Source organism: Aphelocoma coerulescens, chromosome 2 (genome assembly GCF_041296385.1).
Source record: "Aphelocoma coerulescens isolate FSJ_1873_10779 chromosome 2, UR_Acoe_1.0, whole genome shotgun sequence".
Classification (NCBI taxonomy): domain Eukaryota; kingdom Metazoa; phylum Chordata; class Aves; order Passeriformes; family Corvidae; genus Aphelocoma; species Aphelocoma coerulescens.
This window is the reverse complement of record NC_091015.1, coordinates 90,387,479-90,407,148: the sequence shown is the minus strand read 5'-3', so window position 1 is coordinate 90,407,148 and position 19,670 is coordinate 90,387,479. Positions and strand designations below refer to the sequence as shown.

At 39.1% G+C, this 19,670-nt stretch overlaps 1 protein-coding gene across 1 annotated transcript in view; it reads left to right on the top strand.

The window, feature by feature from the left end:
• TRIO (trio Rho guanine nucleotide exchange factor) overlaps positions 1 to 19,670 on the top strand; it is a 248,805-nt gene that overhangs the window by 101,681 nt on the left and 127,454 nt on the right. The window contains 2 exon segments of the mRNA XM_069004019.1: positions 5,692 to 5,814; positions 12,408 to 12,599. Coding sequence (XP_068860120.1) covers positions 5,692 to 5,814; positions 12,408 to 12,599 — 315 coding nt within the window.

The window sequence follows — 19,670 nt, the reverse complement described above, 5'->3', positions numbered from 1 at the left end:
AAATGCTGTGATTCTGTGATGAGGCACATTCCGCAAATGAATCACCTCTTAAACTGAAAGGGCTTCATCAGGAATCTTCAGAAACTGAAATTAACACAGTAGTTTGATTCTCAGGGAAGAATGTAGGTCCTCTCAGGAGTCTGGTGCCAACAAGTACGGATTGGATGGTGGAACTTTCTCCTGTAGTTTGAATTCAGTTCAGGTAGGACCTACTTAGGCAATCTAGGCCAAGGGATCTCCTGAGGTAATTTGCCAGGTGCATAATTCAAGTTTTGGGCCTGTAGGCCAGGCTTTAGGCAGTTTATTTCCTGGGGGAAGGTGTTCATTAAATGCTGCAGAGAGTCTTACTGTACTGCTCTTACTCTTTGCCTTTAATATCTTGGGAGTCATAAAATGCTTGTAGGAAATTCTCATTTTCTCCTCCATCCTAAATCCTTGTTCCCGCTGTAGAGGAGTTGGCTCTCAGACTGCATTGTTCTTTGAAGTTGGCAAATAACCCTTCATTAGACTCAAGTCATTGTGCAGTCACCACCAGGTTCTTCAGCAAGATGCTGGATTTTCCTTGACTGTATTAGTCATCAGCCTTTGGAACTGCTGCATTTAAGATGAAGTAGTCAGAGATTTGAAAACAACAAAGTGGACAGATTTACATATTTTTATATCTTCTGGTATCAGGAATGTGCTGTCCAAATCATGCATGTGGATTGTGAGTACACTGGAAGTTTTCAGTATGAACCAGTTGCCTCAAGAACGTTGATCCATATTGACTTATTATTCAGTACATGCCTTGCCTACTGGTTGGAGAAGTTTCTTTCATCCTGTTTATTTATGCCTGTGGTTTCTTTATATGCTTTGCAAGACAGTCATTGAATTAAGGTAGCAAGAGATCCTCTTGACAGTTTGAAGTTGCAGCCTTTTGTGCTAATGCACATCTTTATCAGCCACATGAAATGCCAAGCTAGATCTGTACAGAGGTGCAGCCCTTGCTTGCCATCTTCCTAAGCCCATCCCATAGTATCCAGTAGTTACCACTGCCAGAGATTGAGGTGTCCTTTGGTTTATCCCTGTAATGACTGTTAATTTCTGAAATGTTGCATATGGAAGAATAGCTCCCTGTTATGTTGCTTTAGCTTAACTTTACAGATACTGGGTATTTTTGGCGGTGCCTTATGAATCATAGTGTGAATTTTGGTCACTGTTCCCTTTCATAATACAACTTTTCATACTTGGATTTCAATGCAGGTCAGTCTGTAGGACAATGACAATCAACATCCATACCAGGTAGATTAATCCAATAGCCACAGCAGATGTCTTAGAGATTGTAGCTCTCTCAGCTTTGAAAATTTATTTGGGGAAAAAAGTGATCTTGGATAACAAGGTTTTTTTTTCTTGCAAAACAGAAGCAAACCAACTTTATCAGATCATCTTAATTTATCTGAGAAATGTTAGTTTTTCAACTGAATAATCACGAACACCATTCAGTGCATGAAATTACTGTGGTTTGAGGTATTAGTTAAATTTATATCCAAGACAGTTCTGGAACAGTTTATGTAGAACTCCAGCTTTCTAAAATGCTTTAGTTTTTGTTTGCACATTCTCTCTTTGTTTAAACTTTAAAAAATTCAGTTAAGATTGATTTAGAAACTTAACATGAAAACACCTTTTAATTACTGTCAGTAAAGTTAAATGTGGTGGGGATTTTTTTATTTCAAAGTAGGCTCTCTTCCACTGTTTATAGCTAATTTGCACATAGTGGCAAGCAACCAATTGCATTGTGAGTGAATCTGTAACTGTCCTTTAGCATGAGTCTGTGATTTCCTCCTCCTCCCTCTGCTGGCTTAATGAAATAACTCAGTTCATAGAAGTGTTAAGTGAGTGACAGAGCTGAGTTGGAGGAGGGAATTGGCCGTGTTGAGCTGGTACTTCACTTTGTGTTACTTGCACCTTAGAAAGCTCGTTGGGTTTTTTCTTCTGTCTTGCATGTTCGTGTATACTGGGAAACTGTTTCTAGTGGAGCTTTCCAAATCAACAAAAGCATTGTAGTGATCTTTTGAAGGAAGTAGTAAGGAAAGTAGCACATGAAATCATAAAAATAGTAGATAAGTGAATTACAGAAAATCTGAAATTTGAAATGTTAAAACCTATGACAGTCTTAAACTGAATGGAATTCTGAGTTTGATTTTAGGTAGCAGAAACATGCTAGGAGATCTAGTTCCTGGTTAGTTTGTATATTAGCATCTAAAAAGAGGGTTTTTATTTTAATTTTTAAAAAATGTCTGGCCACCAGCACTCAATTGTGTATGTAGCCCTTTTAATATAAACTATGCCAGTAAAAGTATGATTTTATGTTTAAGAGTTAATAAGCTTACCAAGTAGATAATATAGTCAGTCCTTCACTTAAGGAAAGGAGCTGACTGATTCTGATATGAATCAGTTAAGCAGACTTCAAACAGCAACATGGACTTTTGCTCTTCTAGGCCATGAAAGGTCAAAATTGAGTGTAAAGATGTTTCCAGTACAGTGATACTGCTGATACTCATATGATCAGAGTTTTGGTACCTGAAAAACTTTCCTGATAGCTTGCAAGCCAGAAATTAATAAAACATGCTGGTAGAAGGTGTTTTGAGGGGTTTTTTTGGGGGGGAGGGGGGAAAGTTATTTTTTGTTGTTGCTTGGGGGGGTTGTTTTGATTTGGTTTGGCTTGGGTTTTTTTCCCCCAAAAAATACATTTATTTGGTCATAGCGGGCGTCTTCTCTGTCCGTTTTGGATAAATTTGCTGCTTCTTCCTTGATCTGCCTGCCTCAAGACAGGTTACAGTCACTAGTTTCAGCCTCAAATAATGAAGGGCGGGCCATGAACGCTTGCTACTTGCTAGCATCACCATGATTTCACTGTGGGATTCCCATGTGGCTTTTGAAGGCGGTTCCAGTGTAAAATGGTTCTTTTTTGCGAGAGACTATTTCCACTTTTTAACTATCTGAAGATCAGAAATGCAGAGTTTTCCATCTTCCCCTTCTCAATGGTATGTCAGCAGCAAGTAAGTGGTGGAGATCAGAAAAGTGAGTGTATGCAAAGTAGGTAAAGGGTCGGGGGGTGAGGAATGGATAATAATGTGGGAAAGACTGGTGAAAATGAGCACATTGAGTCTGCAAAAGATCAGATTTACTTCTACAACCAGCGTATACCACATATTTTACAGTCATGAGCAATGATTTTTTTTTAAATGAAGCTGTCTTTCCATAGATTCTTCTGTTGTATATTCTTTTGGGAGCTAGAAAAGTAAGCATTTTTCTAGATCCTGTGTTGGGCATAAGGATGGTTTTGCTGAGACTGCAGTAGAACTTTAATTGCATCATTAAAGCAACTTGCTGCAGTGGAGGATGATACTATTCACCCTTTCACTGAAAAGTGTTGAGCCTCTTAAACTCCTAGGTATTACTTAAGTACAGACTGAATTCCATTTGCTTTCAGTGTTGGTAGAAAAGTCCTTAGTGGGTCAGTGTGATGATTTCTGTAACTCTTACTTCTCCCAGGAAGAGGAAGAAAATGTGTAAGTTTTTAAAAGGCTAGTATCAGTGCCAACTAATGGCATTGTCCTTTGATTGAAGTGGTATGCAAAGCACTCTCTGATGTGAAGAGCATACCTTGACTCTGCCTCTACGTGCTGTAAAATTCCCAAGAGTGCTTCCTCAGTTTTGTTAAGAATGAAGGTATGAAGGCTAAGCACTAATGAGACTTGTATTCATGCTGATTTCACTTAGAGGCAGTAACGTTTCTCTACTTGAGTGGTTTATGTCATGATCTGTGTACTGGATTTCTATGACAATTTCTTCCCTTGAGAAGTTATTCAGCATTATTTGGAGCAAAAATCATTCTCCCTGGGCTGCTTTCTGCTCTTCATTCCATGCTTTCTGGGAGTGATTTTGCTGTTGATTTCATTTGTTAGCTTATAACTTAGTTGTCTCCAGAGTCTGGTCTCTAATTATGTCATCCAAACCTATCTCTTTTTAGCTCTTTTTATAATGGAGAAAGTGGTCTCCTGAAATTAGTCAAAAGTATTGGTAATAACTGAGGCCATGTTTAGCTCCTTGCTCTCCTTTCTCTGATCAATACTTTACCTTGAAAGAAGAAAATTAAAACTTGCATTGACCTGAAACACAATAATATTCTTCTGGCAATACTTACTAGGAAAACAAATATTACGTAAGTTAAGTATGGAGATTTGGTGAAGTGTTGGTGATTTGAAGTGGCTGTATTTTTGTGGTATTAGGGAATTGTTTGTTGTTTTGAAGATGTCCAGTAGGAGAGAGCTTGCAAACGGAAAAATATTTGCATGGTCAAGGTAAATGAGAAAACCATGTTTTCATTGTTCTGCTAAAGAAAGCATGGATGCTTTTTATGGGAATAGTGTGTGGGATTACATGTGTACTGAATGTAGTAATGAGTGATGTTGCAAGGATGGTTCTTAAATCTGTTTGGAATAAAACAAAAAGTCTTTAGTTATACTCAGTTATACTTTCACTACAAGAAAACTGGGGAGAAAAACCTCACTCAACTTCAGGAATCAGAGTAAAGGGCACTAGTAGATAAGAAGAGGCAAAGTACAGGCTTTTGAAAGTTATATTCAAAACAAACTAAAATATTCATGTTTTAAAGAAAAAGGAACTCTGAAGGTGAATGCTAGGTAAGGTATTCCACACCATTACATAAGTGCTGTATAGATATGGATCACTGACTTAAGAAAATTGCTTATGTGCTGTTGTTTTTAATTCTGCATGTCATTCTTGAACCTTTTGAGTATCTTCAAAAAAACTGAATACCATATGCATACTTAACTAATGGATTAAGGTATGGCTAAGATGTATTAGTTTGACGAGAGATTGCATGGTTTTGTTCATTCACTCATCAGAAATTTAGTATGTGTGCAGGAATCTTTCGTTAACTGGCAGGAACTAATTGCATGTAAAGTTTTTACTATTGATAAAGCTGTCAGCCCAGTCATTGTGGTAGAAGCATTAAGGTCCTTAAAATGTCTTTTGTTCGTCACTTTTTCAGCTATAAAATTTACAATAAACAATTATGTCTGATGTTTTGAGGGGATAGATTCTTCTTAAGAACTGGAGCATATTCCTCCATATGCTCTGAACACAGACATTTATCTCATAATGATTTCAACTAATTTTTCTTGTATTAATTAGTTAGTTAGTTACTACTGAATCTTTCTTCTTGACTTAATAGTATTTTGAAGGTGAAGTGAATTGTCATCTAAAGTAGAACTCCACTGTGTTAATCACCAGCAATGTGCAAGCTTCATTACTGTTACCTTGCAGAAAAATGTCAGCTGAAGTTGTAAACAGATTAGAGAGACCCTCACAAGGGGTCTCGCCACTTGGATCAGATTACTGTCAAATTGATGAATGTGGAGAAATGAAGTTGTCCTTGGTAGGCTTCAAAATACAGATATAATCTGAAATCATACTATTTTGCTAGTTTGAGCTAATTACTGCCTTGAGAAAAGTTAAATGAGATGTAATTAATGTCCTTCAATGGCAACACTGTGTTTCAATCCAACAGTACAGTTCTTTTTAAGCACTGCCTTTACAGCTTCTCTGTTCCTTGAATAATTGTCTTTTTGTTGTAACATTCAATGCGGCCGCTCATGGTTTCTGTGTCTTTCTTCTGTACCACAGGTGTTGGATTGGATTGAAAACCATGGAGAAGCTTTCCTTAGCAAACATACTGGAGTGGGAAAATCCCTGCATCGGGCCAGAGCTTTGCAAAAACGCCATGAAGACTTCGAAGAGGTTGCGCAGGTAAAAGCAGTCGCATGAAGGACTGTGCACTTGTCATGGAAATAAATAAAAAATCCCTGCTTCTGCACTTGAAGGCTGGGCAGAGGGAGCTCCACTATAAAACATTCTGTTCCAGGAATGGACCATTTTTTCTCTGTTTGTGCTAGTTTGAAAACAAACCAGTGGGAGGCACCAAGTTAGAATAACAATTTAATGGAAATTAAAGAAAAGGAAAGGAAAAGAAAGTAAAAGAAAACACTGACAGAGTCAAGATACAACCTGAGTCCCTGTTAGGCAGGGTGGTGGTAGCAGTCTGGTAGAATGGTGGCTGCAATCCTCTGAAGTGGTGATCCTGTAGTAGAAGGGGTCTGCTCTTCCTCAGAAAGTCCAGCGGTGGCTGTGTAGCTCCTGTCCTCTGGAAATCCAGTGGAAAGAGTGTCTCTGGTGTTCAGAGTCCCAGATTATATCCACGATGGGATGCTTGGTTCCTCCCTCTGGGTGGAGCATCTCACAATGGGGTAATGAGTCATGAGGCCAAATGTTGATTAGGCTCGTTAACAGAAGATAGTCCGGAGGGAGTTATCTCTGAGTCATGCAGCAGGACAATGATGGGCCATTAACAGCAAGAGAGTCTGGGGGGAGGAGGCAAGGAAACACTGCCCCACCTTATTTCCACAGCTCATGAGGATGGTAATAGAATACACCTCAACCCAGGGCACCGCTGCAAGTTTTTATTTCGTTTTTCCTTTATACTCCAGCTTTCAGAAGAAAAAGACAAACTTCCACAGTCCTAGAGAGTGTGAGCTTTAAAGTACAACATAACTACTCTGCAATTATTATTATTATTATTATTATTATTATTATTATTGTTATTTCAAAAACATGCTTTCAAATATAAATTTACAGAAGAATGAAAGCTCTCCTTTCAAAGTAGCTTAGTTTCATGGGATTGTAGGATTTAAACTTTCGTGCAGCCTGTAAGAGAGGATGGAGATGAATTGAAAGTTCTGTTATCTGACTTTAGGCTTGGGGAGCTCACAGATCTTCACCGCAGTCTCATGGAGAGGAGGTGGGGGTTTTCCTAAGAAACCAGGTGAGCCAGCAAGCTGGCCAACCTCGCTTGGGTCTTTTTCTTTGAGTACAATTGAGTTTGTATATGCCCTCCTCTTCTGAATCACTGATACCCTTAGTTTAGCCTTAAGTGGAACTGATGATACAACTTCAAAACACATTTTTTCTGTGAAAAAAGTCAAAACAAATAGAGATACAGAGGAGTACAGGGAGCTTAACAAGGAGCTGGTGTACCTGTCAGCCTCTAAAAGGGGATATAAGGTGAAGAAAAACCCTGCAGAAGGCTGGAATCTTCCCCATTAGTAACATGCACTGTCCACCCAGTCTTAATGACTGGTAGGAGAAGACATCTCCAAGATTAATAAAAAAAAATCTCCTAAGGTGGGGTTGATACAGTGGTGCTTCAGTCAAACAGAAGACAATGTTATTAGGTAATTTTGACATGATATGCAGGAGCTCACCTGCTATGGGGGATGCATCAGAAGTGTTGTTTACAGTTTGCCTGTCTAGTGGAAGATATTAAGCTCTTGATAAAATTTTAGTGTAAATACAGTCTTAGGGCACTCCAGTGGCTGAGGACTTGAAATAGCATCAGAAAACTTCCTCAAAATTGATTTCCTGTAAAATTTGCAAAAATAATAGGTGTTGTTATTTTTGTATATATACATGCTGGATTTTCTATATGCATGTCTATTACTTCATTTTTAGTAAAAAGTAATATTTTCCATGTGGAAGTACTTATTTCTCTGGGTCAGACAAGCAAGAAACTATTTCCATAAGATACTTAACAAAGTCTGAATGATCTCATACTTAATACTGTATTATTTGGACAAAGAAGAAGAAAATATTTGAGTAGCCAAAAGGGGATGAAGTGCATAGAAATGTTGCAAAAAGCATCTTGTTAATTTGCATTATACTTTAAAGCAGAAAATTGTAAAGTAAATGCTTACTAAAAATTTCCTAAAAGTGAATGTTACTGGAGTTTGAAATTATTTCTTCAGGGAATGGGTGGAAGTTCTATTTTTGGAGATACTGAAAACTTAGATTGGTCAAAGAACTTAAATATACTACAGGGGATTATCTTCCACTGACAGAAGGATGGACAAAATGATCTAATAAGTATTTTTTTCATCTCTAACTCTTGAATGTGTAGGGAGTTACTGCCAAGAGAGGCACACCCTCTGAGTTGTTCCTCTTGCTTGCTGTAAAACTGAATATAAGCAGGCCAAAAGGCATTCCTGTTGTTGCTGTTACAAGGAAGATTACGTTCAAGGATAAAACAGCAATCTGCCATCCTTGTTAAAGCATTAGTAACTTTTGGCTGACTTATTTTCTGCCTACATTTCTGGTTGGTCCAGGTCTTTGTTGTGTTTTTGATTTTGGACTTGTTGTTGTTGTTGCTCTTTTTGTTGTGATTTAGTTTTGGTTTGTTTTTAATAGGACTCTAGGCATTATCAGAGGTTTTCAATCAGTTCCAGTCAGAAGTTGAGAGAAAGTAATGTGAAGTGAAGTGTCACTGGCTTGGCAATGCTCTGGCAAATCCAGGGAGCCGACAGTAATGTTGGCATGTTCCTGGTCAAAGGCTAATGCCTTATTTTAAGGGGAGTGAAAATTATTTTTTTCTTTTTCTTCCTTTCTGCTTCTTCCCACGTTCTTTTTTTAATGTGAATGAGGTGCCGTTTCCTCCACAGCATTCAAAGAGATGTTAAAATAAGCTGCGTGTCAAATAGAAAAGACGTTGCAGCCAATGGCCTGTGGTCTCACAAATTAATCACTTTAAAATTCATGCGAAATGAAGGGGTTTTTTTTTTATTTAACACTTTTTCTTACACTACAAAAGCTGGAAAGTCAAAACTCAGCAAATAATCCTCCCTAAATTCTGATGATAAATACGTGCTACACATACACACTTTGACTTGCACCCACTATTGTAAAGTTGTGTTGCTCTTTTCATGTAAAGCCTGTCCAGTTCAATTTCTACTTACCCATCTTTTTCTTCCTTTTTTCACCTTCTCTCCATGTTCTTCTTTGTGTCCATGAGAACGTTTAGTTAAAGTGTCAAGTGTCCAAATTTTGTTATAATTGATTCACTTATGGGTGTGAATTTTCAACTTAAAAGCTCTGGATACAGGTCAATATTGTAGTTGTACTTTTCCATGCGTTTTTGTATGAAATGTTAAGTCAGCTTTTCATGTTTCAAATATGATCTGTGTCTGCTTTTTGACAGTAGTCTATGCTCAAAAACCACAAAAGGTGTATGGCAAGAATTAATTAATGGACTCTTTTTCCATGAAAAGGTCTTCTTGGTGCAAGAGATGCACAAAAAAAAATCTTCCAAACCTTGTCTGAATACACCCTTCATTTCCCTATCAACACCAGTTCCCACCTCCTTTAAAGTTATAAAAGCAGGTTATGAATTTGGATTGCTTCTGAACTTTACCCATGGAATGGTTGCAATACATCAAATTAAAGGTCCGTGTCTTATAGTATCTGGTGGCTATCACCAGATGCATAAAGGAAAGGGACTGTATGCTTTAAAAGTTGCCTTTACCCTCCCAGTTATCTGAGCCTGTTTGATGTTGGAACTGAAGGATCCATCAGAACCAGTATTTAATAATCACTGATGGACTTCCTTTAATTAGCCTACTTTTAGAACCCATTTATGATCTTGGAATGTATGCCAGACCCTGCAGCAATGAGTTATGCAATTTATTTGCTCCTTAGATGAAAAGTGCTTTGGTTTTTCATTTTAAGTGTATTGTCTGATGCTTAAATGTGATAGTGTCCACTGTACTTAATGAGTAATCTATCATATTTTCTATACCTTTAATGATTTGTATACCTCTGCTGATCTCAGGCCATCCATGTGTCTCTCTTCCCATTCCAGACCACAATAAACTCCAGATTGTATGAAATGCAGTCCATACCTCCACTCACTTCTGTTGCTGTACTTACTGTCAGTAGTACTCATTTCTGCACTAGTGTCTAAAATTTAACCTCTGGGTTTTCTGTGATGTGTCACTTCATATGCTTTCTAAAAATATGGTGTTTGTTCTTTGTGAAGAATATTTAGAAAACATTCCTTAACAGAAGGATTAAAAAATGATGGAATTTGTTGTTGGGGAAGGGAGTAAATTCCATTATGGAGAATTTTTCATAATTTTGGAGAAGAATGCCTATTAAAGAGTTGCACCTTGGGGCACAGAGGGATGGACTACAGGTAGTCTTGAAGTTCTTAGGGGGCCTCCTTCTTTTTCCCTGGGATTTGGGGAGAGTGTGCTAACGGAGATATCCTGAGGAAGTTTGTCACCATGAAGGCTCCTTTGTCACTTTAGGAAATTGGCATAAGCAGCATCAAGGAAGAACTCCTGCTCTTTTTGCCTTTCAACTGGAGGCTGCCCCTTGGGATGAGCATTTTCAAAATCTTCACATTACTGCTTTTTTCCCTCTGAGCATTGTTTAGAAGTGAGCAGAGAGCTGGGAAAGTCAGTTGTTACTACTGAACACCTAGTTGATGTGATTTCTGTTCCAAAGGGTAGTTTATGTTCTATTCCAGCTCTACTTGGAAGTGAAATTTGAGCAATAAGGTATGTGCCTGCTGCTAAGTTTGAGAATCACAACCCCTTTTGAAGCAGCATCCAGGCTGTGATCTTTTTTAAATACAGGCAGTTCACCATCCCCTTTACAGAAAGAGAAGTCAGATGTGCCTGGGCCTGTGTAAGAGGAAGATACTCCTGGAATTCATAAACAATGTGAGATAAAGTTTTCATTAAAAGGGGAAACTTCTGTTTCAGCCATCTGCAGCTGGGTGTGGTGCTCTGGACTGATGAAGTAGTTGTTGTTTGAGGAGTGCCTTGAGGCTCTTCGGCCGTGCCCCTTGAAGGCGTGGGAGCTGCAGCCATAGAAGGTGGAATACCCCAAGCACAGCTCAGAGTGTGTTCGGGGCCAGCCTGGCCTGGGACAGTGGCCTCAGTGGTCTGGGGCGTGGAGTACCACATTCCCCACTGAATAGGATAAGCTTATGTTTGTCTCTGCAGGCTTTCCCAGGGAAACCAGGAAGGAGTTCTCTATCTCTCCATGCAACTAAAAAGCTGAAAGTTAAGGAAGGGCTGAGAGTTACATAGGCAAAGTCAAGGAACAGCATGGATTTAATTCCTTGCATAAACAGATCATAATAAATTAAGGGAGAACTCCCCCCAAATATGTGAAAGCTTCACTGAGTCATGTAATCTGTCCTGGGCTTGTCTAGTAATTTTCCTGATACCCTGGGGGAGAGCTCTTATTTCCTATCCGTTGGTTCAGTTTTAGGGCTGGACTTGGATTTAATTTTTGTGGATAGTATAATGTTAATTAGAGGCGTGATACTATATTTATGGCAAAGAAAAAGCACATTTGCATGGGCCTAATTTATCTTTCCAAGGAGTGTTTTTACCTGATGTAATTGAGGTTGGGAGAACATGGAAGGGCAGAAGGGAAACAAAAAAGGTGTAGTTTATATTGTCAGGAATGCTTTCTTCTTTTTTTTTAGTCTGTGGTGCAAACCTATCAGAAGACCTAATGGGGTGACATGAGCAAAGCTTCTTTAGTCTAGACATGGCTTCAGTTTGTTTTCTCCAGTGGTTAACGTTCTTCTAACCTTCCTTGAGGAGAGTTTTGAGAACCATTCTAAAACATGAAAACCTGAGGTTAGGCTCAAAAAAGAGCACCTGAAGCATAACAGAAGTTTGGACTCAGTCCTGTTTTGAATTAATGAGAAAGATATTGAGGCAGGCTGCAAATGCAGAGCTTTAAGAGTTATTAAACACCTGTGTCTCCTCTGCACCATAGCATGTCAGAGACCAGACTTCTCCAGTTCTTTTTCTGCTTAGACCCAAGTCTCTCACAGGACTTCTAATCTCCATTTGTTAATCCTAGGATATATTGGGACAGTATTCCACTCACACTCAGCCATAGCTGACTTCTAAATCTTCTTATGCTGCTGCTTTTTCACAAATGATGATACACTTGATACATGAATTTTGGATGCCTGACTTCTGTAAGGATGGAGAGAAATGTTCTCCTTCTGTGCTTGATCACTTTGCACCTTCCTGCTGGATGTGTGGACTTGATGTTAAGTATTTCTCTCAGCAGATAGCATTTTTTCAGCTCTAGCAGTACACATTTGAAAAGTCTTCTCTCCCTGACTGTAGTGATTTTTCCAGTGTTGAAGTAGGCCAGTTTGCAAGTAATTAGGCATTTAGGATGATCTTTATTCTAGATGTGAATATAAAATATTAATTCCAAGTTATGTGTCAAGGAGACATTTGAATAGACATAAATAAGGAGCTAAGGAATTAATTTATTCACAGTTAGGTGAAAAATTGTATATAAATATAACAAAATCTTTAGTAAGATTATACTGTACTACTTTTAAGAAAAGAAGAAAGAAAAATACGTTCCAAGGGCCTTTTTCTAATTTTGTTTTCACTAGTGAAGTGGCTTTAAAATATACTGACTTACTTTTCTTTCATTTAATCCTGTGAAACTGACTTATTTCCCTCCAGAACACATACACCAATGCAGATAAGCTCCTAGAAGCAGCAGAACAGCTTGCTCAGACTGGGGAGTGTGACCCGGAGGAAATCTTTCAAGCTGCCCATCAGCTCGAAGACCGGATACAGGATTTTGTCAGGCGTGTGGAGCAGCGCAAGATCCTGCTGGACATGTCTGTGTCCTTTCACACTCACGTTAAAGAGGTAAAACTTCCACTAAGTTGTGGTGATAACTTCAAGCCCTAAATGCAGTACTATCCAGTGTTGCTTTCATTGTTAGAACCTTGCCATAGGACATAATGAAAACCCCTGTTGTATGATGAGTTTTGGTTTGGAATGCGCTGTGGATTGTGGGCTGGGGTATCATGGTGGTTCTGTTCAAGGATTTTTTAAAAATTTGATTTTTTACTTTCAGAAGCAGCTTTTACCTCCTTTGTTGTGCAAATACACATACTTGTTCAGTCACAGGGAAGGGAGTAGGGTCAGATCAAGGAACTGGTACAGCTATAAGTCAGCATTGTGGGGGGAAATACTGTGCACTTCTGGTTTTTTATCCAACCAGCTCTCCTGTTGTCTGAGTTACCAGACACATGGTTAGATTGTCATGGTTCAGGAGACTGAAAAGTGTGGCAGAAGCACAAGGTTACATAAGGCAGCCCTGTTGCCCAGAGAGACTTTGTTTATTTCTCTGTTTTGCACATCGAATCTTGTATATTGACAGTTCTTTGTGACCTAAAGAGCTTATCTGCTAAGGACAATGGTTTGCCTCATGTCTGCAATTTTTAGTCTTCTTCAGAGATTGAAGTGATTCAGCAGGAGAAATAAAATTCCGCCACACTTAATTTTCAGTAAGATTAGCTTTTTGCTCCAATTCAGAACACAGAACATGTGAATTTATAAGCTCATGGGAGAGGATGGAACAGGCTACAGCAATAATAAGGATGTCAGTAAGGTGTTCTGGTTTTTGACAAGCTTAGGTTACTTGGTTTCTGTTTTGAGCTCACGTTAAATCTCCTCACTGTTCGAACTCAGTGAAAATATGAAAAGCTTCTGGATCATAGCATGTCCCAGTCCATCTTCCTTCCCTTCACTGTACATTGTGAAATGGTCTGTTTAGTGGCAAAGTGTAGTATTCAAAGTAGCTTCTTCAGCAAAACCTCCTAGAGGATAAGAGGGGGAGTTTTTTGTAAGTGAAACATCTGCTTAGCACTTGAAACAAAAGCACAAGGCAGTTGGTCTTTGAAGGGGGTCAGGATTGAATTATTTTTTAGCTTTAGACATGAGTACATAGCTCCCCCATCAGTTTTCTGTTAGATGGTTCCTTGCCAATACTCTCACTGGACTCTGCTTGTTCAAACAAAATATAAATGCTGTTTCATAAACTGTTCTTAGGGGGCAGCTTTTTTGTTTCACTTTCTCAAGCAAATAGTACTGGTCTATTATTTGTTATGAAGCACAGGAGCAGTCAGCTGCTGAAATGTGTTCATGCTTTTTATATATATTTCTTCATTACCTGTTTTTCTTAGCATCAAGAGCAACAGCTGGAATGGTATTTAAGTAGAATACAGTTGGTTGTAGTGATGAAAGACCAAAAGTGTAAAAGGATTTGCTTTCAAAAATGAAAAAAACCTGAAAGGCAGACTGATGTGTGAGTCACTGTTAAATAATTCTGGGAGGCTGATCCAGATGTGCTGGCACATTGCCAGTGCTCCCTTAGATAATAATGTTTTATTGAAAAGAAAAAAAAAAATCTGTATTTTGATTTATTTCTTTGGGAAAATGGCTATTATTTTGAGTCTGTAAGCACACACAGCTGTTACTGTGGAAGCCTCTTTGCAGTCCGGACTTTGGTGGAAAAGTACTATAGTGGCTGGTGTTGATTTTTTTTTTTTGGTTTTGTGGTGTGGATGACCTTTATACTTAGTAAAGCAAGGAAAAATTTTCAAACTACCTATTTGTGTAAGGACGGGTGTATTTTTATATATTTGCATTCTATTTAAAAAATACAGATGAGAGAGTGAGGCAGGTGGTTCATAGGTAGTAGACTGGTCCTTGGTTCAGGTGCAAAGAAAGAGCAAGCTCAAAGCCCTCCTGTGCTTTCTGTGTTCTGATCTGTTTTCAAGAGCACGTTGTTTGTTATCAAACATGCGTGTGGAGTGCTGAGAAGGCATCACAAAGCAGATGGAAGATAAAAATGCCCTAACCTGAAAGTCATCCATGCTTTATTGGCAGGAGAATTGTGTTTCTCCTTCAGGATGTGGGAAGTTGCTGAATAAATTAGTGCATACCTGTAAGCAACATAAGCTTTCTGCTGTACTGTGAAGAGATTAACGTGCACACTTAGCTAGTGAAGAGAGGAGTTCAAGCAGTAGGATAATAGGTTAGCTGTTTAACCAGAAAGAGGTGCCTTAGTTGTTAAATAAAAAAACAAATACATACAAAAACAACACCAAAAAACCCAACCCACCAACTGATCAACCCCCCCCCCTGCCCCCACCCAAAAAAAACCCAAACAAAGCAAAACACCACCAAGGCATTTTGCCGTTGAAGTATTCAGGGTGAATTCTGTCTCTTGTATCTTTTTTTGGTGGTTAAAAAAAAATAGGTATTAAGAGTTAAACCCGTTTGTGTGTGACAGTTTGGAGGGAGCTGCAGAGCTTAGAGAAACTGTTTGTCTGAGTTATTGGCTATTTGAAACTTTGAAATCTGGCTCCAGTATCCTTCCAATCACTTGATTTCTTTGAAGTAGGATGTTTCAGTATGTTTTATTCTTTCCCCCAGAAATTCTGCTTGTTGAATGAATGCTTCTCATTTGGATGCAAGTATTCCAGTACCACTTCTCCCCTGTAGATTTACATAACCTTTATACCTGGCACAGAATTTGCCTGCAATGTTTCCCAGCTTCCCTGGGAAGCATCAGCCCTTCAGTGACTGCACAGTACTCTCACTCTGTTCATGCTGAGTAAACCAGCACAGTTTCTGCTTTCAGCAGTGTGATAGCCACAAGAAGCTTGTCCTGGAAGTAACAGACTTTTGCTATATGTGTGCACAGAGCAGCTGTGTAGTATGTGTGCAGCAGCCTGTTACAATGCACATGGAAAATACTGTCTGTCTTCAACATTTCCAGAAATTTTTGTAGCGAGGTAGTTATAAGCTGGTAGAACTCGCTGTGGCTTACAAACATCAAAAAACCAACATACAAGTTCTCAGACTCCTCATAGACTAACCTCAATAGACAACAGTTTTCACTGAGGACAAAAAGGATCTATTCAGAAATGACAGAAGTACAGTGTTATGTAATGGTACCACTCATTTTGCTTCATGGTGATCTGAGAAAATCAGTTGCTTGCTATTTATAAATTGTGATTACATGCTGCTGTCTTATTACTAAAGTTGTAAGGTTGTGATTATTGATTTTTAGCTCCCATGCAAACAGTGAGAAATTTCAATCTATAAGCCAGACTTCTCAGTAAGTGATGTACTGAAGTTAAGCTGTGCACTGGCAAGCTTTAAAAGTGTTTTGGATCATATCCCTGTCAGGATCTTTGCATTGGAAGTACTGTGTCTTGACAGATTCCTGGCCTGAGGATGGGCAAGATAAAACTGAACATCTGAAACAGACCATTGCAGGACAGTGGAACCCTTATGGCTTTTGTGCCTTTGGACATCTAATAGTATGGCAAGGGTTGAGGTGAGAAAAAAATTGCACAGGTGAAGGATAACAGTTAAAAATAAAGATAACAGTAACAAACAGTTATAAAAGGTTGTGTGCAGAACACAGGAGCAGGAGTCTCAATAGTCTCTGCTGTGAAGTGTGTCACAGAGTAGAGATGAACAGCATTTTGGTGTGAGTTCAAATTCTTCCATACACAGACATACACATGTGCGCACACACTCTCTCCAGAATGGCTCCCTCAGCATCTGTGAGTGGGAAGACTGAAATCCTGTCCAAGCCAGGTGTTTGTTGTAGTGCCAAAGTAGAGCAACAGATATTTTCCTAACTGGAGTCAAGTGTGGGAATGCAGTTCAGGCTGACTGTATGTGGAAGAGAGTATCTCTTAAGAGCCTGTTGCTTTTTTGCATATAACCTTTTGTGTGTATTCTGACAAGTTGATTATAAAATAGCTCAGAGCACTTTTTATGTATACACAATATGCTTAATGGTGTTACTAGAAGACATGTCTCTTCTTTTTTCATCTTACTCAGACTAAACTTTGCTCTAGAGTAGACTGAGGTTGAAACAAAGAGAGGGGAAGTGGAATTGGCTAGGTTTTCACATACAAGGCCTTCATTACCAAAGTAATGAAACAGTAGTCTGTGCAAGCTTTGGAAGGAAGGTGGCATCATTTTGAGGATGCCAGTGCATGGGAAGGCAGAGGAGGCCTTGCTCTGGCCACAGTGCTGCCCATTCATTCATATCTACCTATGAGGCATGTGCATTTGATTCAAAAAAGCTTGTTGATAATCGTTTCACTTTGTCTCACAACTCACTCCTGGATATGTGCCCTCCTCTGCATTGCCCAGTGTAGGAAGGTGTCCCTTGTACAGCCTTGCATTTGTTTCATCTCGAGGTAGACCCTGAGATGCCTTGAGAGGCCTCCCAGAAACAGAGACCAGACAGGAGCAAGGGAACAAAAGAGGTACACCCTGGGGAGCCCGAATCCATTCTCAAACTGGACCCCAAGATGGACAACAGGTCACAAGTTCTTCACTCTTTTATAGGTTTGGTTCATCTGCATAGCAGGGTTAATTCTCCAATTAAAGCTTCAGTTTTCCCTTCAGCTTACCCCCCCTTTAGAGGCTCTTTGGTTTATTCTCTTCTGCCCAGGACAGTCTAAGTGTCCTTGAAAAGCAGGCCTGGAGGGGCCCTGCCATGTCCACCCAGCACGAGAGCAGAAATTAACAGGCCACAAGAAACTTTCAGAGTCACACACCAAGCAGTACAGAATCTGAAAAATATAAAGGTTAAAACGTAAGGCATCAAGATGACAGCCTTGCTCCTTTGGTTGCTTGTCCTTCCTGGGTGTTTGATCTTTGTGCTGGTGGTCTACAGGTTAAATTTGCATGTCACAGAAAGGCTGCTTTCTCCTCTGCTTGCTAGTTCCAGGCAGCAGAGCATCTTTTGGATGCCACTATCTAAGTGTAAAAGGCTTTATCCTTCAGGCTTGTGCATCTCCAATGTTTTTATTGTGTCATTATAGCACAGCCGTGGTCAATGTAACAGGTCTGGCAAAAGATACAAAGTGCACTCTGGTCAGTATTTTGATTCGCTGCTCATCTGGAGTCTGAAAGTTCTGGAGGACACTTTTAAATCTGAAATGAGAAACACTTCCAGTGGCTACACACTCAAGTGTGTAGTGGCTTACTGCTGGTAGGACTGGAATTTAGTTTCCCAGCACAGGTTTTCTTCTCTCTTGAGTTTTTTGATACTGGTAGCTTCTTTCCTTGGGATGAAAAAGGGATGAAATTTAAGTCCAAGTGTTACTGAAATAGCACAAAGTGCTTGACAAAAGTGAGGCAGAAGTAGGCCTTTATGCTCTGTTAAGCTATGTATAGACATTTTTCTCTTGTTCAGTTAAGAAATAGGGCAAATGTTAACAGGGTAGTGTTAGCAGGCAAATATTAACAGTAGTTGATGTAATTTTATGAACATGTGGGAAACTTGGTTTTGCTGCAAGGATGACTTTATTCTGAATTGGAAATTAATACCTTTATAACCATAGAATAGATAGGGGTATTTGAAGCTTTTAAAGGTAATTATATTTAATGAAAAAAAAAAGCAGGCATTTAGCATCTTAAATACTACTGAAAGACCCTGGAAAACAAACTCCAGGGGGTTTAACATCTTAAGGTTTTTGTTTTTAAAAAGACGCATATTTTGTCCACTGCATATCCTGAAAGCCAAAGCTTACAGGCAGACATACACACAGAGCCCCTTTCTATGCCTAGAGATACTTGTTAGGGAATAGTATTGCAACATTTGGCCCTGTACAAATAATAGCTCCTTCAACAACTGTGCCTGTGGTAATGCACATACTGCAACAATGTGCTGGGGGGCAGGGGCAGAAAGAGGAATTTGCAGTTTTTACACGCAGAAACCGCGTGCCTTTCTTTGCCTGAGCCTACTGAAAAGGCAGACTGAGAATCCGAAAGCTGTTACTATAAAAATGAAAAAATAAATTGTGCAAGAGTGCAATGGATATTTTACCCTAATAAAATAACTCTGTGCTCTTGGGTAAAGTATTTACTCAAAAATAATTGTTCTCTGTTGATATTCAGCAAAGTACAGTAGGGTCTTATTTAACTGGAGTCTTTCAGGAGATTACGGAGATGGGACTTAAATGGATAGAGGCCCATGATGGAAACACTGAAACTTCCAGGATGTTGCAAGACAATTGAAATAATACCATCTCAGTGACTAATGGCATGCTCCCAAGAACTTAGGAAAGAGGTAGTACAGGATGCAGGCTCATTCAAGCAGATGTTTCTAAGTCTGTGCTATATTTAGATCAAGAAAAAAATCTGCTGAGTGAAACATTTGCCTATCAGGGATTCAGAATTTTATTTCCCTCTCCAATTTTAATTCTGATAAGATGCAAAGAGCAGATGAAAAGAGGAGAGGAACCTCCTTCTGTGACTGGATTGAGTTATGTATGCAGTTTTCTCACTGTATGTTAGAGCTGTCTTGCCGCTGGATAAAATTCCTACTGAGATCACAGGACTTGATGGTTTGTTTAGGGATCTTCATGTTACTTCTCTTACAAAGAATAGGAAAAAACATGACTGGAAGTTGCTCAAAAGTTCACACCGAGAGAAAGTTAATAGTTTTTTAATGATGAGTTTGTGATTTTTTTCACCACTGCATTTTTGTTGCCAAGCTCTCTTTTATGGAATGATGTGTTACTTCAGAAAGTCATTGCACTGTAAAATCTGTAGTTCTGCACTGATGAACATGTATGGGTAAGCTCTAGTCTCTGTTCACCCCCTGCTGTAAACTGTTTGCTTTCTTTTGGCTTTGCTGTGCAACCTTGTACAGTCTTTAGCCTTAATTTTGTATCTGAAAACAAGGTAATTTATGTAATTTCCAGTATATCCAGGGCTCATTCTGGTTTGAAAGCTGCAGAGGACCCAGCTGGCTACTGCCACCCATTAAGAATTAAACTTCTCTCAGTACAGTGCATGAATTTCTATCCAGCTTTAATAACCTCACCGTTTTATTCATCTGTGGTGGCTTTATTATAACTTTTGTTTATAAACACCTAGATTATTTTGAGA